Source organism: Neltuma alba, unplaced genomic scaffold, assembly GCF_004799145.2.
Source record: "Neltuma alba isolate B1F8T4 unplaced genomic scaffold, ASM479914v2 tig00013372_pilon, whole genome shotgun sequence".
Lineage (NCBI taxonomy): Eukaryota > Viridiplantae > Streptophyta > Magnoliopsida > Fabales > Fabaceae > Neltuma > Neltuma alba.
This window is the reverse complement of record NW_021637635.1, coordinates 26,128-47,916: the sequence shown is the minus strand read 5'-3', so window position 1 is coordinate 47,916 and position 21,789 is coordinate 26,128. Positions and strand designations below refer to the sequence as shown.

The window sequence follows — 21,789 nt, the reverse complement described above, 5'->3', positions numbered from 1 at the left end:
ATTTAACCTAGCAAGCTTTGCAAACAAGGGTTTGTGGGAACGGCACATGGACATAGACATAGATATAGAGGTACATATGGGCCAAAAAGGGACTTGACATGCATAGAATTTATTGAAAAAAGAAGGAATGAGAGGACAATAGATATGATTACATGATAGTGTCCTTAAAATAAATTTTAAAACCAAAGTATCTTTACGAAATTTAATTTATCAAATACAAAGATGTTAGAAAATGATAAAAACGTATGATATGACTTTCTTCGGTTTTATCTGCGCAGAAAAAGACAAGAAATTCACCGAGAACGCCCCACAAACGGGTGAAACAAAGACGGGAAGTTATGGAGATGCGGGGGATCGAACCCCGTGCCTCTCGCATGCAAAGCGAGCGCTCTACCATTTGAGCTACATCCCCAATCTTCTGTCAGCGGCCCTTTACTTTCTTCCTTTTTGACTAACTCATCATTTCTACCTCAACCTTCGAGTTAAAGAGAGGAGGACTGTGCCTGTCCGGTATGAAAATTATGCCAAAACCCCGACATGAAAATGTGTGCTTGCGTCCACCGGGACAGACAAAATAACTAAATTTCATAACTACTCTTATATTCAATGAAGTTTAAATATAAATTTTTTATGAATATTTCACAATTTTTGATACAAACCTAAATAGTGTGATACAAATAAAAAGACAGCTTCTCGTCGCCACACTTTTTATCCACTTCAAAATTAATGTTTTACAAAACCATAGAGAAAAATTAGTAAAGCATAAATAACTGCCCGTTACGTATATGACATTCTAAATTCACAATGAAAATAAAGTGGATGGAAACTGGAAAGTGTATTGAAGAGAACCCATAACTATACATAAGGATTTCCAAATTCCTTATTGACACGCGCGCGCTTGCACTGTTCAAATAATCTTTCAGAATAATTAAATCATGTAGATAATTACTTAAGACTTTTTTTTTTGGGTGGTTTGATGTAACTGTTTTTTCATAATTTGTTAATTAATGAGAAGTTGACAACTGGCAGCTTGGGAATGACAGAATAAAAGTATATTTGATGAAGATTTGGCTAGAACTCATGATCCAAATAGCCATATTATTAGGAGGGATAGCTGTCTCTTTGTCAATCCCTTAATAGAAATTGGTTTCTACATTCAACTGAAATAAATTAGGAAAGTGATAATAGCAAACTTTTTGAAGCCATTAATGATAATTGAAGACATCTAATTATTGAAATATTATGGAAGGGCTATGGTCTTTATTTGCGATTAAAATTAAATGACTTCACAAAATTGCTCTCATCATCAAATGCTGAAAATAGCCAATAATAGACGTTCATTCATGAATTTAGAAGAAAGAATGGGGGGAGCAACAAACAAGTGTTATGAATTATCACTTCCAACTCACCAGTCTCTGAAAGGAATGAATGGTGATTAGTAGTTACCAATAGTCGGAGCAAGAGCATGATCCTTGTTTGAAACTATGAAAACGATAACGATCACGGACGACAATTTCACGGTTGTATATGTCAGAGGCAATCTTAATAGCAGAATGACAATCCAAGCATATCCTCAGGTTCTTAAAAATATACAATGGGGAACCAGATCGCGTGCTTATCAGGCCAAAACAGAGAGCTAACTTCTCACTATGTGTGAACAATACCTGCTCTACCTCCTCCAACTCTTCTCTGTAGTTATCCCTTCCAGAACAACCAGATAACACTTGGGAAGCTGTACTGGGAACATAACCAGCCAACCTTAACCTTCGAATCATGTCATCTAGCATCCTATATATTTCTGCAGTTTGCAGGTGTGTCTTATCCCCTGCAGTAAATTGATGGAGTTTGCCAGCAACATATATCGAACTCACACCTGGCATCTTTTTAATACCCCTGGTTTTAAGAACTTGCCTAAGAGAATTAGCCTTGTCCTCTTTTCCAGACAATGCGTACATATTTGAAAGCAGAATATGACATTCTGTGTTGTGGGGATCCAACTGAATCAGCTCCTGCATCATCTTCTCACCGAGCTGCAACTTACCGTGGACACGGCAAGAACCCAGAATGGACCCCAATACCACTTCATTTGGAGGAATTGGCATCTTTTTCATGAAGGACAAAGCTTCTTCAAGACGACCAGCCCGACCCAATAGGTCTACCATACAAGCATAATGTTCTATTTCAGGCTTTATGTTGTAAACCGATTCAAGGCTGTGGAAATATTGCCAACCCTGTTCAACAAGGCCTGTATGGCTGCAAGCACTTAGCAAAGACATAAAGGTCATTGCATCTGGTTTCGCTTCTTTGACCAAATCAGGAAACATTTCCACCAAAACTTTGCCCCGTCCATGCATGGCCAACCCTCCAAGCATAGCATTCCAAGCCACTGTATTTCTTCGTGGCATATGCTTAAACACTATCAATGCAGTGTTTATCCAACCACATTTTGAGTACATGTTAACCAAACTCGTGCCAACCATTATATTCATGTCCCTACCCATTGATTTCAAAGCATAAGTATGAACCCACCTGCCCAGAGCCACATCACCTGACTGTGAACAGGCTGACAAGAGCGAAGAAAGAGTAACGTAATTCAATCCCATCCCACAATCAAAAATCATTTCTTTCAGAAGGTAAAAAGCATCCCGCGTAAACCGGTTTTCTACATAACCCACGATCATAATGGTCCAAGCAACCTCATTCTTCTCAGGCATCCTGTCGAACACGGCTCTTCCACTTTCCACTCCTTCCCATTTTACGGCTCCTTCCAGAATCCCAGTCCACGACACAACACTATGTTCCTCCATCTCTTCAAAGACCCTTCTAACTTCACTCACGAATCCACACTTCGCATACAGATCCATAACTGCATTGCACAACTTCACATTGTTAATTAAACCAGATTTCACCGCACCAGCATGTAATTGTAGTCCAACCTTAACATCCACCAGGCGTGCACAGGCATTGAATACGCAAACCATGGCCACCTCATCAACCTCTGAGCCCTCTCTTCGCATATCAACAAAAAAACTAAGCGCCGCTCTAGGCATGCCATGGCGAGCAGAGCAACCAATCAAGGTGGTCCAATCTACAGAGTCCTTGTGAGAGTGGGGGATTTCATCAAACACCTTGCGCGCGTACAGAGCACAACCGCAAGCTGCGTACAGATGGAGGAGGGCGTTGCGAAGGAAGTGATCAGGAAGACAAACAAGGCCAGTGACAATGACTTTGGCGTGGAGCTTCTTTCCGGTGTCGAGAGAGGAATTGCGAGCACAAGCTCTAAGAAGAGAGCGAAAGCGTGGAGCGAGGGAGGAGGGCGCCGAGTGGGACGTCCAGATCATTCGAGAGACGTGGATGATAAGCTTGTTATTGAGAGATATTGGTGGCTAAGATAACTTTAAACCGATTATTACTTCACAGAAGCTTTGCTTAATTATTAATATGCCTAAATAGGAGTTGCATCTTACGCAGACAGACAAGAAGCCAGGTTTGGAGACGTGAGTTGTCTAGGTATTGCAGTTGCAGCAATGCAGAGCCTGCAATCCGAGCTGCCAGAGATGATGTTGACCTATAACCAACAATCAGGTAGAAGCATAGGAAGGCTGGAGACTGAATCATGTCGTGGACCAAATTTCACTTCATGTACAAGCAATAGTCAAAACATAACTTTTTCCCTTAAATATAGGTAAAATTTCAATCAGTTCCCAAAAAAAAAAAGTTTCAGGCAAAAATTATAACTTTTGAGATTTGTTTTATAATTATTTTTTTCCTTAATATCTCATTGTAATTCTTCTTTAAATATAAAGCAAAAAAAAATGAGTGTTCTTAAATAAGTAAATATTATAATGTTTACAAAGATTTTTTGGAAAAAAATTAATTCGCTATACGTAATATTGGTTCGGGTTTTTTTTAAAGGGGCGGTAGCCGGTAGGGAAGAGGAGGGGAGGGGAGGGCTGGTAAAAATTTTTGTCTTCTTGTGCTCCCTTTTCCTCCTCCGTCAGCTGAGAAATGATTTTACACATTCTGACTAAATGGCCCATGCCATATTTTTAATATTACAATTTTAACCAACGCAACTTTTGAACTCCAACTGTTTCTTCGGGTATGTTTGGATATCAGAATCCCACTTATGTGCGACCACGTTGAAGCTATTACCATTGAAGGCGCGGCTGAAGATGAGAATGGAGGCGTCGCAGTCTCCCAACATGAAGTCGTGGAAGAAGAGGCGGAGGGTGGTGGCAGCCATGCTTGGCGTTCTTTGTTGCTTATCTATTACAATTGTTTCCTCCAATTTTGAGTATTTTGAGTATTCTGGTAGTAGTTGATATTCAACTTTAATCAATAGAAAAATGCAAGGTAGAAACAAACTCATCGAAGAAGAAACATTCTCAACCCTCAAACCTACGAATGAATCAAAATGGTGGGGTAGTTTTTGAACTAGTTGATCAGATGGGAAAGGAGAATTTGATGGCGGAATAATCATGGAAGAGAGATATGAAACCCAGCTGCCGTTATCGGAGAATTCTAAACCAAAGAGGAGGACAAGTCGTCTTCATCAACAAAACGGTGAACAATAATTATTATCATATATAATTATATATATACACATATAATTATAAAAAACAATTTAAATAAATAAAATAAGGGTGAAGTTATTCATATAAAAAATATTTTCCTTCCTCTCTCCTCTTCAACCAAATAAAGTGACGTTAAATTCCTTTTCATTCCTTATTTTCGTTAAAATCTCTTCCCTCTTTTTTCCTTCCTTTCTTTCGGTTGAATCGAGCACACCCTTAAAAAACAATTTTTCTTAATAAAATGAAATATCAGCTCCAATTCTTAATATAAAAGTTAGATAACTAATTAGAGATTAAAAAAATTAGTTAAGTTAGTTATTTATAACAAATATGTGTTAATTTTCTTAAATTACCTTTATTCAATCATATACATTGAAACTACACATAGGTGAAAATATCTTACAATCAATAGAAATATTTTCTAAAAACATATTATAAATTTGGAAGATAAAATAAATTAAGATATTATATTTACAACTGCCAACTAGCTTTTATATTTAATACTGAAAAAGATACTCCTCCAATCATAAATATAAAACCCCTTTTGTAGTAATTTACATTACACTACAAAAATGGTTTTATATTTAGAATAGAAGGAATAGTAGTTATTTTTTGGCTTGTGCACAGGAACAGAAGGAGCCGCTCACATGAAAAGATTTACACCACAAAAAAGATCTTATATTTAGAAGAGCAAAATAATAGTTATTTTTTGGCTTGTGTGCAGGAACAGAGGGAGCGGCTCACATGAAAAGAAGCCTGCAATTGTAATATTTTTACTCCTCCGGTCCAAATTATAAGACCCAATTGATTTATTTGAGGAGATTAAAGAAGTAAGTTAAGTTGATTATTTATAATAAATAAGTGTTGTCATTCCTAAAATATCCTTGCTAATTAAATATATTGGCTAAAACTATCATTATTAGAAGGATTATCTTAGAAAAAAATGCATAAATATAAGAGACAAAATGGATTGGGATCTTATAATTAAAACCAACTAAAAAGTCAAATTGGGTCTTATAATAAGGACCGGAGGAGTATTTTTTTTAAAACGTAGTAGAATTTTTTTCATTTTTTCAAATATCCCGACACCGCTACACAAGATTGCGCATTGGGAGAAAATTATTAGCAAATGTTATTTATATGTTCACATAGAAGGCGACGCCAAAGATGAAGCAGAGGGCCTCCGGCGTAAGCTTTAAATAATAAAATTGAATTGCGGGCTAATGCGCAGAGTTCAGAGCTCACTTCAACATGAATCACATTGTTGATAGTTTATAAATAATATATCAAGAATTTATCGTCTCATTTTCATATTTCGACATCCATCCATACCCGCGCTGAGGACGGCTCTGACTTCTGATCAAAAACATAACTCAAGAATGAAGAACAAGCAGCGAAGCTAAATGCAGTAGAAAGGGCGCAAGAGCCACATTCGGTCCGATCGATGATTAAAAACCAACCCTCTCCCCGTTATAACCACCGTGAATCTTTATATCATAATACAATTCATGCAATAGCCGATAATCAATACACAACCAGAATTCCAGACCTGGCAAAGCCAGCATATACATGCCATACACTTCGAGAAGCAAACAGAGTCAAATTAGCCAGCGGAAATCTGTCCGAGCAATCACAAACCAGAGTTAAACAAAAGGAAACCCGGGGGGGGGGGAATTGGAAATAATTCTCAGCCATATACCTAGGCAATTTTTGAACCGATACCAGAAAACGTCTGGTCTTGGCTATTTGCGGAGTTTAAAGTACAGAATTAAGGCAATAACTATAACCAAGACTGCGATGATGCCGCCAATAATCCACTTATTCTTGCTCATCCTTCTTGACATGTTAGACAAAATTCTTTTGCTCTTGCCTATATTATCATCAACTCCATGAAGCTGCCAAGAAAATATACCGCCCATGAATAAGAGAGCTGTGTCTCATAAATAGCACATATTTCTGTTTAATGTTTCTAGACCAATTTCAAGCATAACTGAATGAGCAACATCAGAGCGATTCGTGCAGAAATCACAACAATAGATAATAGAAATCCCAAAAGGTGTTAACAGATGATCTACAAACGAATCAAACACTAGATTATAAAAAGATTACCGTGTCATGTGCATGCAACAAAGATTGCCGTTGTGAATGCAAATCTTGAAGAATTGAAACACCGAGCTCTTCTGTTTCCAACATTGTTCTTCTGCTGTCCTTAATTCTGTCACCAGACTTGTTTAACCTCTCGGTTGACATCATTAATCTTGCTCTCTGATCAGATGATGCCTATTGCATTCACATTCATGCTGGAGTCAGATTTGGTGGTGTTAGCCTTTGCAATAATTAGTAAAATTAAGACCAGTCATTCTCCACATCTAGGAATCAGAAAGAATAACTGCCATTTACCATGATAAGAATTAGTAACATGGCAAAAGGAATTCATGCTGTTGTTTAAGGGTAATTGTACAATGTACACCATAATTGACCTACCCAACGTATAACACGCCCCAGCTCATACAAGCTTGGCTAAAGTACTAGAAATATTACATAATGGCAGCTGCGTATTTTGCTTGAGATGGTAAGCCCACATCAACTACAACGAGTCAATACATAATCCATTACTTTTGGAATTAAAACTACAATGGGCCCCCATGCATTTGCACGAAGCCCAAAACGAACTGCACTATAAATATAAATATAAATATAAATATTTTTTATGTTAATACCTGCATTTTTTTATGTTATATTGACTACTCATTTCTAAAGACAAAATATAAATGCCGCTCCAAAACAGTTTCACAATACAATGAAATCATCTTAAGTCATACATCAGTTAGGAACGTTACCGTCAAAGCATCTGTCATGCCTGATTCCAACAACTCATCCCGAGCAGAAGGGTTCAAGTTACCAGATACAATTTTCTTAACTTCACTTTTAAGATTATTCAAATCTGACTTGTACTCCCGCAACTTAGCAAGAAGCACAGCCTTGACGTTTGGTTGCAAACTTCTTGCCTCAAGGTCCATTTTTCGAATCTACAACATAATAAGCTCAGTCATGTCAGAACCCCAGAGTACAGAAGAAAGACAAGTTCCCCACACACAGGAGGAGAAAGTACCAAAGCTTCTGCTTCATCAATTCCAGCCTTTATTTCCGAAACTTTTTGCTTCTTTTGCTCTGCAAAAAGTTATATGAATTATAGGGGAACATATGACTCAGCATAGAACTAAGGCTTCAATTTTCATTCCTCTTTTCTTGATAAAAGCTTTCAACTAAATCCACTCTCATAGCTCATTACTTTAAAAGGAATCCTCAATTATTTACAATCCATTGCATTCTCTAGTGAATGAATATCTGTGTAACACATTTTTAGGTCACTTTATTCAATAACCAGTACATTAGAGCACTTTTGTAATATCAATAAAGGTTTGTCCAATGCGTAAAAATTTGACTAATAACTCACAAGATCGTGTGCTTAAATCCCACAGCTTATGCAAGGACTTTGTTATGAACGATCTATAAGTACCTTTGTAACTGCCCTTTGAGCTCAAAGGCATATCCTAGCCTTAGTAAGCCTTCAAGACCCAACTCACCCAAAATTTTTCCTTTTATATATATACAGAGACGTTAAAATTGGGGAAGGGCATCGAACATGAACAAATTTCTATAGAATTGAAGGAAAAAGATACATGTGTTCTTTTTAACCTTCCCAATACCTCAAACATTAAAACCCACAGAACGCAGTTTCTGCTCCAAATCAGTGTATTCAAGAATCATTAAAGTGAACGATAGAGATTTTTTTCATCCTAGCAAAAATTGTGCTTGCATGGACAACGATACAGAGGCAATTGTCCCTTGGCTCTCTAAGGAAATGACCGGTGGGAATGGGAAGCTTCAGAAGGTATCAATAGGAGAAAATTTTCCAAAGGCTCCTTCTATTACCAGGATCTAGACAACAATAGATCCAAAGTCCAACCAATGCATGTACAGATTAGAGAGCAAAAATTGAAGGAATCTGACAAGAAACAGAAAAATATTGAGATCATAATTACACATCCTGAAATTTTATGGATGCTTAGTTTGTTTTGGGTTTGACAACTACAAACTGCATTTATTTTTTTCTTTCTCCAAAAAGGTTGCAATTCTTAGCACAATAATTTTTCACTTGTTCAAAATTACGTCTTCGCCATGACAATGGCAATTATCAAAATACATCTGGTAATTAAAAGTAGTTTTGCTTCATCAAGGATCTGGAAATCATTAAACAATGATAATACGCATTTTCAACATAAGCGACATAATTCGGGAGATTAACTGAAAATTCCAAAACAAAATAAAGACTGAGGCAGGTTCAAGGAGAATCCCGAAGCATCAGCAGCATTCCAGACTCATCTAAAAACGAAAAAAGAAAAAACAGGGAAGATCGGGCAAGATTTTTCAACTACCTCCGTTGAGAGCAAAAGCTCCAGTGCACTTTTTTGATAGATTAGCCGAGAGCTCGCAGTACTGGCGTTCATATCCCTCAAAAACGTTACTCATCGTCCGGGACCTTCTATACCCTCTGTTCAATTCAAGATCAACAAGTAGGTTCAACGTAATCAATCGTCAGAAAAGACGAGATTGCTTTCAAATATTTCAGAAAGACAGAAACGAAATCGAAACCTTCGGCCACAAAATCAAAAACTAAACCCTAATTCGATCGACGCCTAAGAGCAAAGCATAAAAAGTACAATTTCGGCGTTGATCAGTTGGGGCAGCCAATAATCCAAGCGAGAACCCAAACAAATGAATAGATCGCGAGAAGAAAACCGAAGGGCCGCACCTGAGATTGTCGCAGAATCGGAGACGACACCGAGAAGTCAGAGAACCGAGGGGAGTTAGGACGGAGACCGGTAGTGACGCTTTTCGTTAAGGGACGGTATAAGGGGTCAAAACGGCAGCGTGGGGAAAGCAGTGGACGAAGATAAAGCACAGCATAAATGTGCTGCTTGCTCGTGGCGCGTATGCTAAATGGTGCACACGTATGCGGCTATGCGCTGCGCTTTGGGCCTTGTGGTGATGACGTGGAGGGAAATTATATAGAGCGCGTGAAATTCATTTCCCTCCTCGGCCTACCTCTCCATTCCACGGATTTTTTGTTCTTTGCAGTTTATAACCCAACCCAACTGACCGCCAAGCGAGTCCATGTCAATGGTAATGATCATGTGAGAGGCTATCTCTGTGTTATTGATTAATTAAGACAATAAGCATTCTCATCTTATAAAAAAAAAAAATACAAGTTTGAATTTTAAGAAACGTATTTATTAAAAAGATTTTTGATTTTAACGTTTCTATTCTAACAGAAATTAATTTCAAACTCAAAGTAAATTGAGTGAAAAATGTAAATAATTTTTATCGATTTGTCTAATAAATATTGTCTCTTGCGTGAAAACTATATAAGCATACTGCACTTAAATAATCAAATCAAGTGTGCATCAACATTACATTTCTAGTTTAATCCGCACTCTGCATATGTCACGCTCATCTTCAATATTTCACAGAAGGAAAAAAACAGCTTCTCTAGTTGGTCCAAAAACGTCACCGTCTAGGGTGTAGTTGGAGAAAGAAAACTCCATCAATAATGTTTATACAATTTCAAAAAAAGGTTATATGATAATATAATTTTAATCAATCAAAGTTTGGCAGTGACACTAGATATAAATACTCCTCCGGTACTTAACATAAAATCTAATTATCGTGTTAATCTTGGTCTTAAATGTAAGATTTATTTTCATATTTATCAATTTTTTAAAATACCTTTATTAATACCATCTCAACTATAATCAAGTAGGAGAATAAAAAGAATATAAAAAAATATTATAGTGTTTTAGAAAAAACATATCATGCTTTATATAATTAACTGACTTATTTCACTTTTTAAATATAATCAAATTAATTAAATAAGTCTTACATTAAGGATTAGAAGAGTATGTTTGGATGAAAACAAATCACATAAACAGTTTCATGGAGGGACATCATGTATGTCTCAAGTGGGAAGCATTGAAGTGATCGTTTTTCATGAGCTTTATTAGCAACGACAAGAGGAAACCTCACGACTAATTACTTATTATTTGATAATTTCTGGTTAACTATATAATTAATAGCGATATTGACATAGTTTTGCCGTGAAAGAGACTTTTAAATTGTTTTTTCTTACACGTCTCCTAGCTAAATTGCTTCGCTTTTAACCGTTTTTAAAACTTGATGTGTTTTTAACTCAACCAAAAAAAAAAAAAACACATACAAGTGTGCGTGTGTGCACGCAGGAGAGGGAGATAGAGAGGGAGAGAGACGTGTTTTTATGACAAATGCTTATTATGCAGATATCTTTATTTTCGCCATTTTCCCCTTAAATCGGAGAGATTTCCAGCCCATAATTACTTAGCTCGAAACCTTATTCAAAAATTTATTTCATGTATATATTTATCTTTTGTCAAGCATCTGGTTTATGCCTTAGTTAAAGGCTTATAGTGCCGAGTAGGAGCAAATCATGAGCAAAATCGAAGAATGAGTATTGTTTTTTTAAAAAAATTAAAATTAAAACTAATTGCATTTCTCAGTCTGTGTGAAATGATTATTTATTTTTTTCCTTCACACCATCTTACATTGTTTAAATCAGGTTTGTAAACTTAATAAGTTGGAGTGAAATCAAAATTCTAAACGGAAAAATCATTTAAAAAAATATTTGCGCTATGCCTATGACCAATTCAGGTTGACACTCCAAGGCGAAATCCAAGTCCTGGCCTGGTCAAGCAAAACAAAAGAATCAACAAATAAATAATAAGACCGCACTAATTACAAAGCCTCAAAAGCTGCCAAATGCTTGGATCTTGAAGCCGAAATTATAATGAAACAAATGAATAGAACCAACCAATGGGACCGATTCAGCCTCAAGACTTATTTGACAGGATCTTTCTGCTCACACCACCCCCCCACCCCACGCACGCAAATATATATATATATAAAACCACACACTACCTTCAACTCCAATCCAAGCAACCAACCATATCATAGAACAAGCAAGCCTAGACTCTGAAAGAAGAGGTGAAATGGCAAGGAGGAGGAAGGCTGTGGAAATAGAGGGAGACGGAGGCATGAAATGGGATGAGATGGTGAAGGAAGCTGAAGCACTGGGAGTGGGCAGAAGGGCCAGGAAGCGTTTTGTTGGGGTCAGACAAAGGCCTTCAGGAAGATGGGTTGCTGAGATTAAGGATACTATTCAGAAGATTAGAGTTTGGTTGGGAACTTTTGATACTGCTGAGGAAGCAGCTCGAGCTTATGATGAGGCTGCTTGTCTCCTTCGTGGTGCCAACACTAGGACCAATTTCTGGCCTTGCTCTCATTCTTCTTCAACCCCTGTTCTTTCCTCTAAGATCACGAAGCTCCTCCTTCAAAGGCTCAAAGCAAGGAACAACTCTTGCTTTGATTATTCTTCTTCTGATTTCTCTTCCTCTGTTTCCCTTCTTTCTGATCAGCAAGAAAAGCAGCAAGCAGATTTGTACAATGAAGCAGAAGCTGCGGATTTTTCAGTTGACCAGTTGACTGATTTCCTCAACGATCCTGAAGACTACATCGCAGGCAACAATGGCTTTAATCTGTTCACTGATCACAGTACACAAGTCGATTCCTTTACCAATAGTCTTGAATCATGTCTGACTGAAACAGATGAATGCAGGGAAAGAGAAATGGGGTTGGAAAATGAAGTCAGAAATGTTGCTGGCTGCAACTCAGGAGGGAAAAGAGAGGAAGAAAGTGAAGAGGAAATGATGCATATGGGTGTGCAGGATTTTGAGTTTCTGGACAAGGTTGCACCGTCATGTTACTATTCACCTTTTGAGATGGCTGAGGAGATGGAGGATCCTGTGGTGGAGGCAGAGAGCTACGGTGATGAGCCTTCAATGCTCAGAGCTGCCATGAAGAGGATGAAGTATGAGAGGAAGTTCTCAGCTTCCCTTTATGCATTCAATGGAATACCTGAATGCTTGAAGCTGAAGCTTGCATCAGGAAACTCCAAGGGAAGAGGGGTTTCTGATCATTTAGCCGACCTTCAGATGGCTTGTAGCAGCAAGGGGAATTTGAGGAGAATAAGGAGGGCAAACAAGACATGGGACTCGTGGAAAGGAAAGAAGAAGAAAACCCAGAGGAGTGTTCTTCATCTTCTACCGGTGGTGATGGTGACTTGTTGCTTTGGAATTCACTGGATCTTCCTCCCATATGTTTCGTTAACTAACTAAATAATAGTCGGTTCCAACATATCATACGTTTCTGTAACTTGAATGTATGCTAAGTGAGAGATTGTAACGTCAGGTTTTGCAGCAATCAACATTGGTTAATTTATGTTATGTTCATTATTCCTAGAACCAGCAGTAACTCAACCGTTCAATTGAGTTCTGATCATTCTTCTTCTCATAATAACTGATTCTATCCTCATCACGAACTCATCTGTTAATGAATACCAACTCATACAACACTTTCCCAACTGAGTGCTTCCAGCCATTCCGTCTACTAATGCAACGCAGAAAGAGATGGCTCTTGCGAGGCAATAGGAAAAAGAAATGATACAGAATAATGGATCGGGATACTATGTAGCTTTTCCCCGCGGTTCCGAAAGGAAGAAACTACTTGAGAAGCATGCTAAGAATGACTGTTTCCTTTCTTATTGTGTATTAAAAAAAATATTAATATATACATACACATAAAAAATTAATCTTTTAATCCTTATAGTTTTGTCTCAATTAAAATTCAGTCTCTCAACTTTTAACTCATTACACTCAATCTTTACAATTTTAATCATCTTAAAATTTTAGTCCTTAAATTTCATAAAATATATAATTTTATTTTTTAAAATATAAAAGCTCATATTTTAAGTAGTTAAATTATAAAAATTAATTTGCATCGAATCAAAATTCCGGGTGAGTTACAATGATCTAAAATTTAGAACTTAAATTACAACAAAATAAAAACTATAAGAACAAAAAGATTAATTTTTGTACATGTACTACAGATGGCCACAGTTTCTTTGCTTTCTACCCCAATATATACATGTAACTCAACCTTCGTACATGCAAAGTTGATCTGAGCAATCGCACCAGAGGGCAAAAGTAGCATCAGCTTAGTGCAGGAACGATTTTTAAGGGAAAAATGGATATCAGGGAATGGCAAAACCGATTGGCGGAAAAAAAAAATTTCCTAAAATCAACTCAGCATTTCTCGGGTAATTTTAAAACAGGTTCACAGAATTAACATCCATAGCATTCATTCCACGGAACGTGTGGGGAGCGTGCAGGAGAAAGGGCTAATAATGTACCAACCTTGGATTCGTTCTCTGCCTCAAACTAGCCAGCAAACGTGAATTGAATATATAGCACTATCAACACTTTCATGCAAGGGCAAAAGGCTAACACCGCAAGCTTATTACATGCCGCGTGGACAGAAAGCCCTGTTTCCAGTGCCAGTTATCAACAGTATTTACAACAACAACAACAACATAAGCCATAATACCAATTAAGACTAGCGCTAATTCTTCCATAGCATTCCCAGGTTTTTCACTTTCACATAGTAGAAATTCAGTTCCCTTGCGGGAAAAGCAAACCTAGTTGAACACCAAAATTATGGAAGCAAGTCTGATATTTAGGGTTAGCTTGCAGCAATAATGGTCACCCCGGTAACAAAACAAAAAAAAAGTCGGGTTATATTGAAGGAGTAATACTGAAATTGCACTTATGTACAATGCAAGCTTATCTACAAGCTCCATTAAACACATCTCAAGTCTCCTTTGACAGCCTAAGCTCTTCTCTCTAGAGGACACGTAGCTGCGCAAGGAAGGAAGCACAAAGATCCAAGAAGAGCAACTGTGGGCCCTGGACCCTTTGAAGATCAAGCAGATACTTCTCTTCACGGGTTTTGTAAAGCTGTCAAATCCATGAAAGAAATTTAAGTAGATGTTACCTTTCCACACATTCCCAAATGACTTACTAACAGACAGCGATAAAGAATTCTCTCATCATGATGTCCAGACTCCAGAGAATGCAAAATGCATGCAGTAACTTAGAGGAGAAGACTTGGATATATAGTTTTTAGACGCTTCCTGTCAAGTTCTCCAATAAAAACACGACAAATAACTAGTCATGTTTTCACTGAAGAACCTGGCAACAAAAACTTGGCGGAACTTAATGCAATTCCTCATAGCAAATATATGGCAAGTAACATGTCAGGGATATTTTAACTATAGCAAACATATCAAACACTAAGAAATAATAAATAATCTGTAACACTAGTAGTAGTCTAAAGAGTTAATTTTAGATATACAGATTCTTATCTGCTAATGACGGGGAAAAGTTGGAGTTAGAAGAATTTGTTCTATTGTCATTTCTTCTTTAGCCAAATACAACAAATTGAGACTAGAGTTTTCAAGAAAGGTTACCTGCATTTCAAACTTGACTACATTTGACTTAGAAACGGCATCATTCTCAATAACAGCAGAATCATCTCCAAAGTAATGATTATGATTGTTCACCATTCCTTCAGGATGACCCAGGATGCCAGCAACCCACCGGCACTTCATGTTATAGTGCCCAATCTTCTTCCAACCCACATTCAATTCTTGCAGAGCTTTAAGGACCTCAGTCATTATTTCACGGGGATGGGCCCGAGACTGCCACAAGATGATGGGGCATTATTTAACAAAGAAAGCCCATCAAAGCTTAATGCTTCTGATGCCATCTATCAACAAGGAACAATATAGACACTAACAATTTATTTTATTTGCGCATGACCCGTAAGAAAAACAAAGTAAGCAAGCACCAGAGTCAATCAACAAAATTGATCGCCCAAACATCCATAAAAGAGATGGAATCGGATAAAACAGACATTAAAAAAGAATTTCCTCATAAAATAGTTACACATCATCGCCAGTGAAAGTGGCATCTAAGGGAAAATGCTCATAATGAAGTCAGCTCCATTATGAAAACAGACAACAATTAAAACATCGTACCTGAAGCCCAAGGGCCCATTTTCTCTCAACAGGCAACTGTGGCCTCAATCCAGCTCCTTGATAATCCATATATCCTGGGAAGCGGTTCCCAACAGCTGGAGCAGCAAGTTCACTAGGATGCAACGAGTTATAACCAGTATCCTAATCAGTCATATCAAATAACCAAAGCTAGTGAGCTTCACAAAATTTCGTCTTAAAAATATACAGAGAGATATAATATACCAAGGTACATAACACATTTTGTTCACCAATAATAAACTTCATAAAGTACAATGTCCAGGGAATAAAATAAACTTCAATATTTCCAACACAGGGTATGCTACTGCTGTCTAGTTCACCTAGGACTACAGCTTACAAGCCTGACAGGGTTGTACCATTTATTCATTACATAAACGTCACTTTATAATAAATATAAACTAATGAAACCTAAAACAGGTGAGGCGAGGACAAACTCACCATACTCTCTTGGAACTCAGCGCCAAGATAGCCACTTGAAACGCGGAATCGATTGTCCAGTAGCAAATAATATGCTACAGTACCCTGAAATGCATGGAACGAAGTAAGAAAGAATGTGGCAGATATGCAGCAAAAGAATAAAGAGTGCATACCTCATTCTGTATCCTGTTGCGAAGAGATTCAACCAACTGATTCCTATCAAATCCCATATTAACCACTTCCTGAAGAATTTCCTCATCAATCTACAAAACCGTAATACTGGTTAAAATTAGTTGTTGGCACAGGTCATACTTTTCCAATAATTAAAACTAAATCAACCACAAAACTTGTGTTCCAAGCATACATATACATAGCAAACAACAAGTTGCAGAGGGAAATTGAAAGAATCATGTAACTTTGCCCTCAAATTTATTAAAGTAGCACAAACTGTCAAATTATATGCCAAAAAAATGCAAACATAACAAAATAATGCATAGAGAATAAGCATAAAACCTTTTTGGCTTGTTGTGAAGTATCAGGTGGTGGCACTGCCAAATAACGAGGGAGATGAGCCTGGAACCATGGGTGTTGACGGATCTCAGGTATAGTCACCCTTTTCATAGGATCAACCACGAGCATCCTCGGTATCAGATCTCTAGCACCAGGTGATAGATGACTAGGAAGAGTGTATATCCCGCCCTAAAAGAAATAAGAGGCAACATTGGGAAGCAAAAGAAGAAATGTATGTAGTGTATCTTTGAGAACTAATATATAGCATTCATTATGTTGGGTTTATAAATCAGTACAGTGCAGGCTCACATTTTAAGCTAATAAAAGCACTCAGAAGAGAAGTGGCAAAGGAAACACCAGAGAACTCCACGTCATCCTCTCTCCCAATCAAAAAGTGAAATAACTTAATATAAACTTCCCCAGGCAGTGATATCAGACACTGCACTGATGTTACCGATAACAACCTGACACTGACACATATTACTTCTAGATTCTGCTACAGAAATGATCACTGAAGGAACCAAAAATGATAATCGAAGCTTAAAAAGATACAATGAATATTGAGCTCAAACATACAAGTTTATCTGACCAAGACATAACTCTTCTTCATCACAATAACAATACCAGGCTCAAAACCCATGAAGAAAATAATTTGACAGGACAGGAACATTCTAAGGAATCCAACCTGAAAGACATAGGATTAAAGACAGGCCAGCAATACCTTAATTTTCTTGAAAAGGTTTGGAATGTTTTCATCATCAAAAGGAAGAGTACCACAAAGAAGAGCGTATAAAATTACACCACAGCTCCAAACATCTACTTCAGGCCCAGCATAATGTTTTCCAGAGATTACCTGGGGGGGGGGGAAGCAGAGTACAACAACAAAATATGAATCACCAAAAGAAACCAAATATGCATCACAAAATTCTCTCTAAATAACAACAGCATCCATTTATTTGCAATCAAAAGAATTCCAACCTCAGGAGCAGCATAGTTTGGGCTTCCACAACTTGTCTTAAGGAAATGACCATCAACCATGACATTGCTCAGGCCAAAATCTGCTATCTTGACATTGCATTTGGAGTCCAACAGCAAATTCTCAGGCTTCAAGTCTCTGTGAGCCACCATATTCCTGTGACAGTACTCCACACCAGAGATTATCTGCTTCCAAACAGAAATTTAGCTTAAATGATGATAAGCACAAGTTGCTGAAATACAAAAATTTGCACTTAATCCTACCTGCTGAAAAAAATTACGAGCTTCATCTTCTTGCAGCCTCCCCTTTTCTACTATGTAGTCAAAGAGCTCTCCAGATTTTACATACTCCATCACAACAAATATGTCTACCGGGGTTTCTATGACTTCATAAAGTCGTATGATGTGAGGATGCATGAACAATCTTAAAATTTTGATTTCTCTTCTGACTGTGACAAGTTTGAAGGGAGGGAAAATGGAAATTAATATTCAATCAACAGAAAGCAACAATAGCAAACATGCAGAATTTGAAAGCTAACAAATACTTTAAAAAAAAAATCAGTTGTATTTCTCCCCAACCTCCATACCATAAGAAGAATAATGGAATCAGATCTTAGAAAATACCTTAAATTTTTCAACCTATAAACCAGAACCTTCCAACGTAAATTATAAACTTGAAACCAAATCCTCAAATTGATATAAAGATTTCAAGAAAACTTGAAAGCAGGCCACAAACCTTTTTCTTCCATTTCCATGTTCTTTATCTTACGTTTGTTGAGGATCTTAATGGCAACTTTGTGACCTGTCAAAACATGCTCTGCAATTTTCACCTTCCCAAAGGATCCAATACCAAGTGTTTTCCCCAATTTATAATTTGATAGAAACATGTCCCCACCAGTACCACCACGACCAGTTGATCCATCCATTTTCAGATCTGGATACATTATTTCAGAAGAAACGTCATGAAAATTGTATGCATAAAAGTGTATATACAAACATAATATAGCCAATCTTCCCTTATCAGAAAGCAGCATCCCATATTGTATTGCAACAAAAATGGTCACAAGATGCAGCAAGCGTCTTCAAGCTTTTCACACAATACTAGTGCAACTAAACTAGGTGTCAACGCTGCAACTAAACTAGGTGCCGAGGCAATTAAGTGTCTCAGATACGGAAGTCTCTAAAGCTATTAATATTAACCACCATACAATGGGAACATCATTAAGAATGATATACAATGCATTTTGGAAAAGATGTTTTCATAAAAAGGATAATTTTTTTATAAAAAAAATAAAGGACAACCTAAGTTGTAATTAAAGATAATAAGATTGTGATTTTCAATTCAAGCCAGTTTAGTTCATAACAAATATTGTGATGTAAGATGAGACTCAACAATGTTTAGGTTTTCTCCCAAATTCATGCTTAGCAATAAAAGAGTAAGCAATGTAGCAGCAAAATAGCATTCTTTCTTTCCTTTTCATCGATATTGCACATATTGACAGATCTCAAACTTATAAGGTCCCTTTCCTGAAGGGCTTGAAAATAACACTAGATGTATAGGTAGTAGATAAAGTTACATATAATTTTCCTCAGGAAGATACTGATCACCCAACTGTAACAACGTTTTATTATTTTCTTTTCTCACTAAAACCAATTAGAACCATGAGCAAGAACTACCAATGTCAAATGTTCTCAGCTACCACTTGACACAGACTGACTATGCTTATTTCTATATCCGACTTGACAATTAAATGAAATTCAGTTAAATTTATTGGAATAGAAAAGTATTTCACACATCATGACTACAATCGAGTTACTGAGATTTCTCGAGAGAATTCTGAGGCTTAAATAAGACCAAGCTCCAAAATGATGCCAAGTCATTTACAAGTTCGGAAACACAAGTGCGAAGAGTCTAAAAGCAATTAATGGAGAACAAAATCATATTAGAGGAAGTAACATAAATGTTCTTGGTTTGAATGGTATCTTTAACTAATGAAGAGAAATCGTTTGACCATATTTTCTACCGGAGCCCTTCCCTATCACCGTGAAGCTGAATCCGGATCACCCAAAACTAGAACACAATGCTCCAATTGGAACGCTTAATTGTGTATTGAACAATGCAGGAAAAAAGGATAGCAGTAAAGGTTCAATTCAACGACAACAAGAATGCATTTTCAAAATCGATCCAAGAACCCCAAAATGTTACCGCCGATTAATCCGTAGACGGAGAGAAGAAAACTTTTAGGATTTCGGACGAAGACTCGAACTCGAAGCAACTATCCTGTTACGACCCTGAGATTGATGTCCCTCTGCAGTAACTAGTCATCGGGAATTGAGGATCATGACGAATAATAATAGACCATCGTGTTCTCCTTCGATACTTACGCGATGAGCGCAGGGCTGCTAAGCTAAGATGCTCCGAGGAAGAAAAAAAGGCCAAAAAAAACTAAAACGACGCGTTTTAGGGTTTCCAGAAGGCTGAGAGATTATTTACATCTTCGACAAGCGCGAGCGGGCAAGCGCTAGCGTACGGACTACGGAGTAATACTAAAGGTATGTTTGGTTGGAGGTTTTTGGGGTGGGGAGAAATAATTTGGCACACAATGACTAAAATACCCACGCCCATGTTTTAATATTCCCCATTTGCTCAGAAGTAAATATGTATTGTAACGATGTGTTTGGCACTGTTTAGGAGGAGTTCATGGCGCCTAAGTATCTTAAGAAATTAGTCACTCACCATTCAAGTGGAAGGATGTTCTTAGCAACTAAAAAATAGGCATTACTCCTCGCATCGCCCCGATTGCGTCTCTGCTGGCCTACATGCTCACCGTCATCGTCATCCAGAGAACCCCCGCTCCAGCCAGCGCCTCTGACTCCACCGTTCTCATCCCGTGGATTATTATTTTTTAGTAATTTTTTAAATCTGTTTCGATAAGTTTGGCCGTCTAGGTTTAATAGCAAAATCTGTAGGAAGATAAAATAGCAAGCAGCAGTGAAGAAGAAGAGGGATGAACACGTTCGAAGCTTCTGTAATTGGTTAACCTTTGAGTATTAGATATTGAATTTTTATCCAATAGAAAAATAGCCAAAAAATGCGGGAGGCGGAGCATGTTGCCAAAATTTTTTAGCAAAAATGACAGAAGAATAATTATTGAGGGGGTGTTTGTAAACAGTAAAAATACTTTTCAAAAATATTTTTTTCGAATCGAAATAAATTCATCTATATATTTACTTCGTATATTATAAAATTACTTTTAAAACCATAATTTAGTATTTATTCAAACATCCTCTGAATTTCAAAAAATAACAGGCAGGTAACTAAACTAGAGCTTGCAAATTTAGTGTAATAACCACGCTACCTTTTATTTTTTTGGGGGGAAAAAAACTAACACTTTCATCGACTGACCAGTCATTAGAGTTTTGGTAACCGTGACAGCCGCATAGAGTATAGGTGGGCCACAAGTTGATGATCAGTAACTGGAGCTCTGGCAACCTGGAACTATTCTTTTGGGGATTTTCACAACTTCAGTATTTGCCAGCTGCTAGAGCTCTGGCGACCAGTGATCAGCTAACTGCTGAAACTTTGGTGATGGTGGCTCACCTGAGCTCCAATAGCCACCTCCCATACCAGAGCTTCCAGCATGTGAGGTGCTTAGTTTTTTTTTTAAAATAAAGAGTAATATGATCAATTTAGCAAATTTGTAAATTCTAATTTAGTTACTTATACCCAAATTAAAATTTTACTTATTTAAGTGATTATTTGGGAATTTTGAAATTCAAAAAATTATTTTTCTGTCATTTTTTCAAATTTTTATGAGATCATTAAAAATTAAAATACATCTCTTTTCCTCTCCTTTCTTGTCTTGCAATCCTTCATCCCCTTCACTAACCATCATCTGCCAAACAACTCCTTAATTATTACCCTCAAGTTTGCTTGGGAGTAGACTCGATAATATAGGTTGAGTTAAAAAATCCAGCCCGTCAGCACACCAAAAATGACAGATTTGGGTTAGTAAAATGCCAACCCATTAAGGTGCGGCTACTTTAGCATGCACTGCTTCTAGCCCACTCCACTCACGAACTTGCTGTATCTGCACCACCAATCCATATTATGAACTCTCCTTAGGAGGGCAAAAAATAGTTTTCTTAAAAAAAAGCGCGTGAATAAATCGAGATAGATAGGGTTTTTTTCTTTTTTTTCCCGGCAGCGCGAGATGGATGGTTGTTACATACGATACTTTGATGTTAGTTTATTTTAATTCATAC

At 37.2% G+C, this 21,789-nt stretch overlaps 4 protein-coding genes and 1 non-coding gene across 8 annotated transcripts; 1 reads left to right on the top strand and 4 right to left on the bottom strand.

Moving 5' to 3' along the window:
- Window positions 1-339: 339 nt before the first annotated feature.
- On the bottom strand, window positions 340-412 carry TRNAA-UGC (transfer RNA alanine (anticodon UGC)). Its single transcript has one exon. It is a non-coding gene; the product is annotated as a tRNA-Ala (tRNA).
- An 899-nt stretch (window positions 413-1,311) lies between these two features.
- On the bottom strand, window positions 1,312-3,518 carry LOC114736804 (pentatricopeptide repeat-containing protein At5g15340, mitochondrial-like). The gene has a single exon (XM_028924676.1). It carries the CDS (start codon window positions 3,339-3,341, stop codon window positions 1,443-1,445), a length of 1,899 nt encoding a protein of 632 aa, XP_028780509.1. The 5' UTR covers window positions 3,342-3,518; the 3' UTR covers window positions 1,312-1,442.
- Window positions 3,519-6,022: 2,504 nt separating this feature from the next.
- Window positions 6,023-9,523, bottom strand: LOC114736812 (vesicle transport v-SNARE 13). Its single transcript, XM_028924689.1, has 6 exons — window positions 9,394-9,523; window positions 9,017-9,132; window positions 7,690-7,748; window positions 7,418-7,606; window positions 6,687-6,857; window positions 6,023-6,472 (listed from the first exon to the last, which is right to left on the bottom strand). The coding sequence occupies exons 2-6, from the start codon at window positions 9,108-9,110 to the stop codon at window positions 6,320-6,322; spliced, it is 666 nt and encodes a 221-aa protein (XP_028780522.1). The 5' UTR covers window positions 9,111-9,132; window positions 9,394-9,523; the 3' UTR covers window positions 6,023-6,319.
- Window positions 9,524-11,659: 2,136 nt separating this feature from the next.
- On the top strand, window positions 11,660-12,840 carry LOC114736809 (ethylene-responsive transcription factor ERN2-like). Its single transcript, XM_028924685.1, has 2 exons — window positions 11,660-12,671; window positions 12,713-12,840. Exons 1-2 carry the CDS (start codon window positions 11,660-11,662, stop codon window positions 12,838-12,840), a joined length of 1,140 nt encoding a protein of 379 aa, XP_028780518.1.
- Window positions 12,841-13,936: 1,096 nt separating this feature from the next.
- LOC114736806 (SNF1-related protein kinase catalytic subunit alpha KIN10) lies at window positions 13,937-20,011 on the bottom strand. 4 transcript variants are annotated; one of them, XM_028924681.1, is made up of 11 exons: window positions 19,909-20,011; window positions 18,260-18,457; window positions 17,788-17,972; window positions 17,527-17,709; window positions 17,270-17,401; window positions 16,552-16,737; window positions 16,212-16,301; window positions 16,060-16,143; window positions 15,604-15,744; window positions 15,034-15,264; window positions 13,937-14,521 (listed from the first exon to the last, which is right to left on the bottom strand). In XM_028924681.1, the coding sequence occupies exons 2-11, from the start codon at window positions 18,447-18,449 to the stop codon at window positions 14,408-14,410; spliced, it is 1,536 nt and encodes a 511-aa protein (XP_028780514.1). In that variant the 5' UTR covers window positions 18,450-18,457; window positions 19,909-20,011; the 3' UTR covers window positions 13,937-14,407. The 4 variants fall into 4 exon arrangements, with proteins under 4 accessions (XP_028780514.1, XP_028780511.1, XP_028780512.1 ...); XM_028924678.1 differs by lacking the exon at window positions 19,909-20,011 and adding an exon at window positions 19,730-19,902; XM_028924679.1 differs by lacking the exon at window positions 19,909-20,011 and adding an exon at window positions 19,733-19,902.
- Between the last annotated feature and the right edge of the window lie 1,778 nt (window positions 20,012-21,789).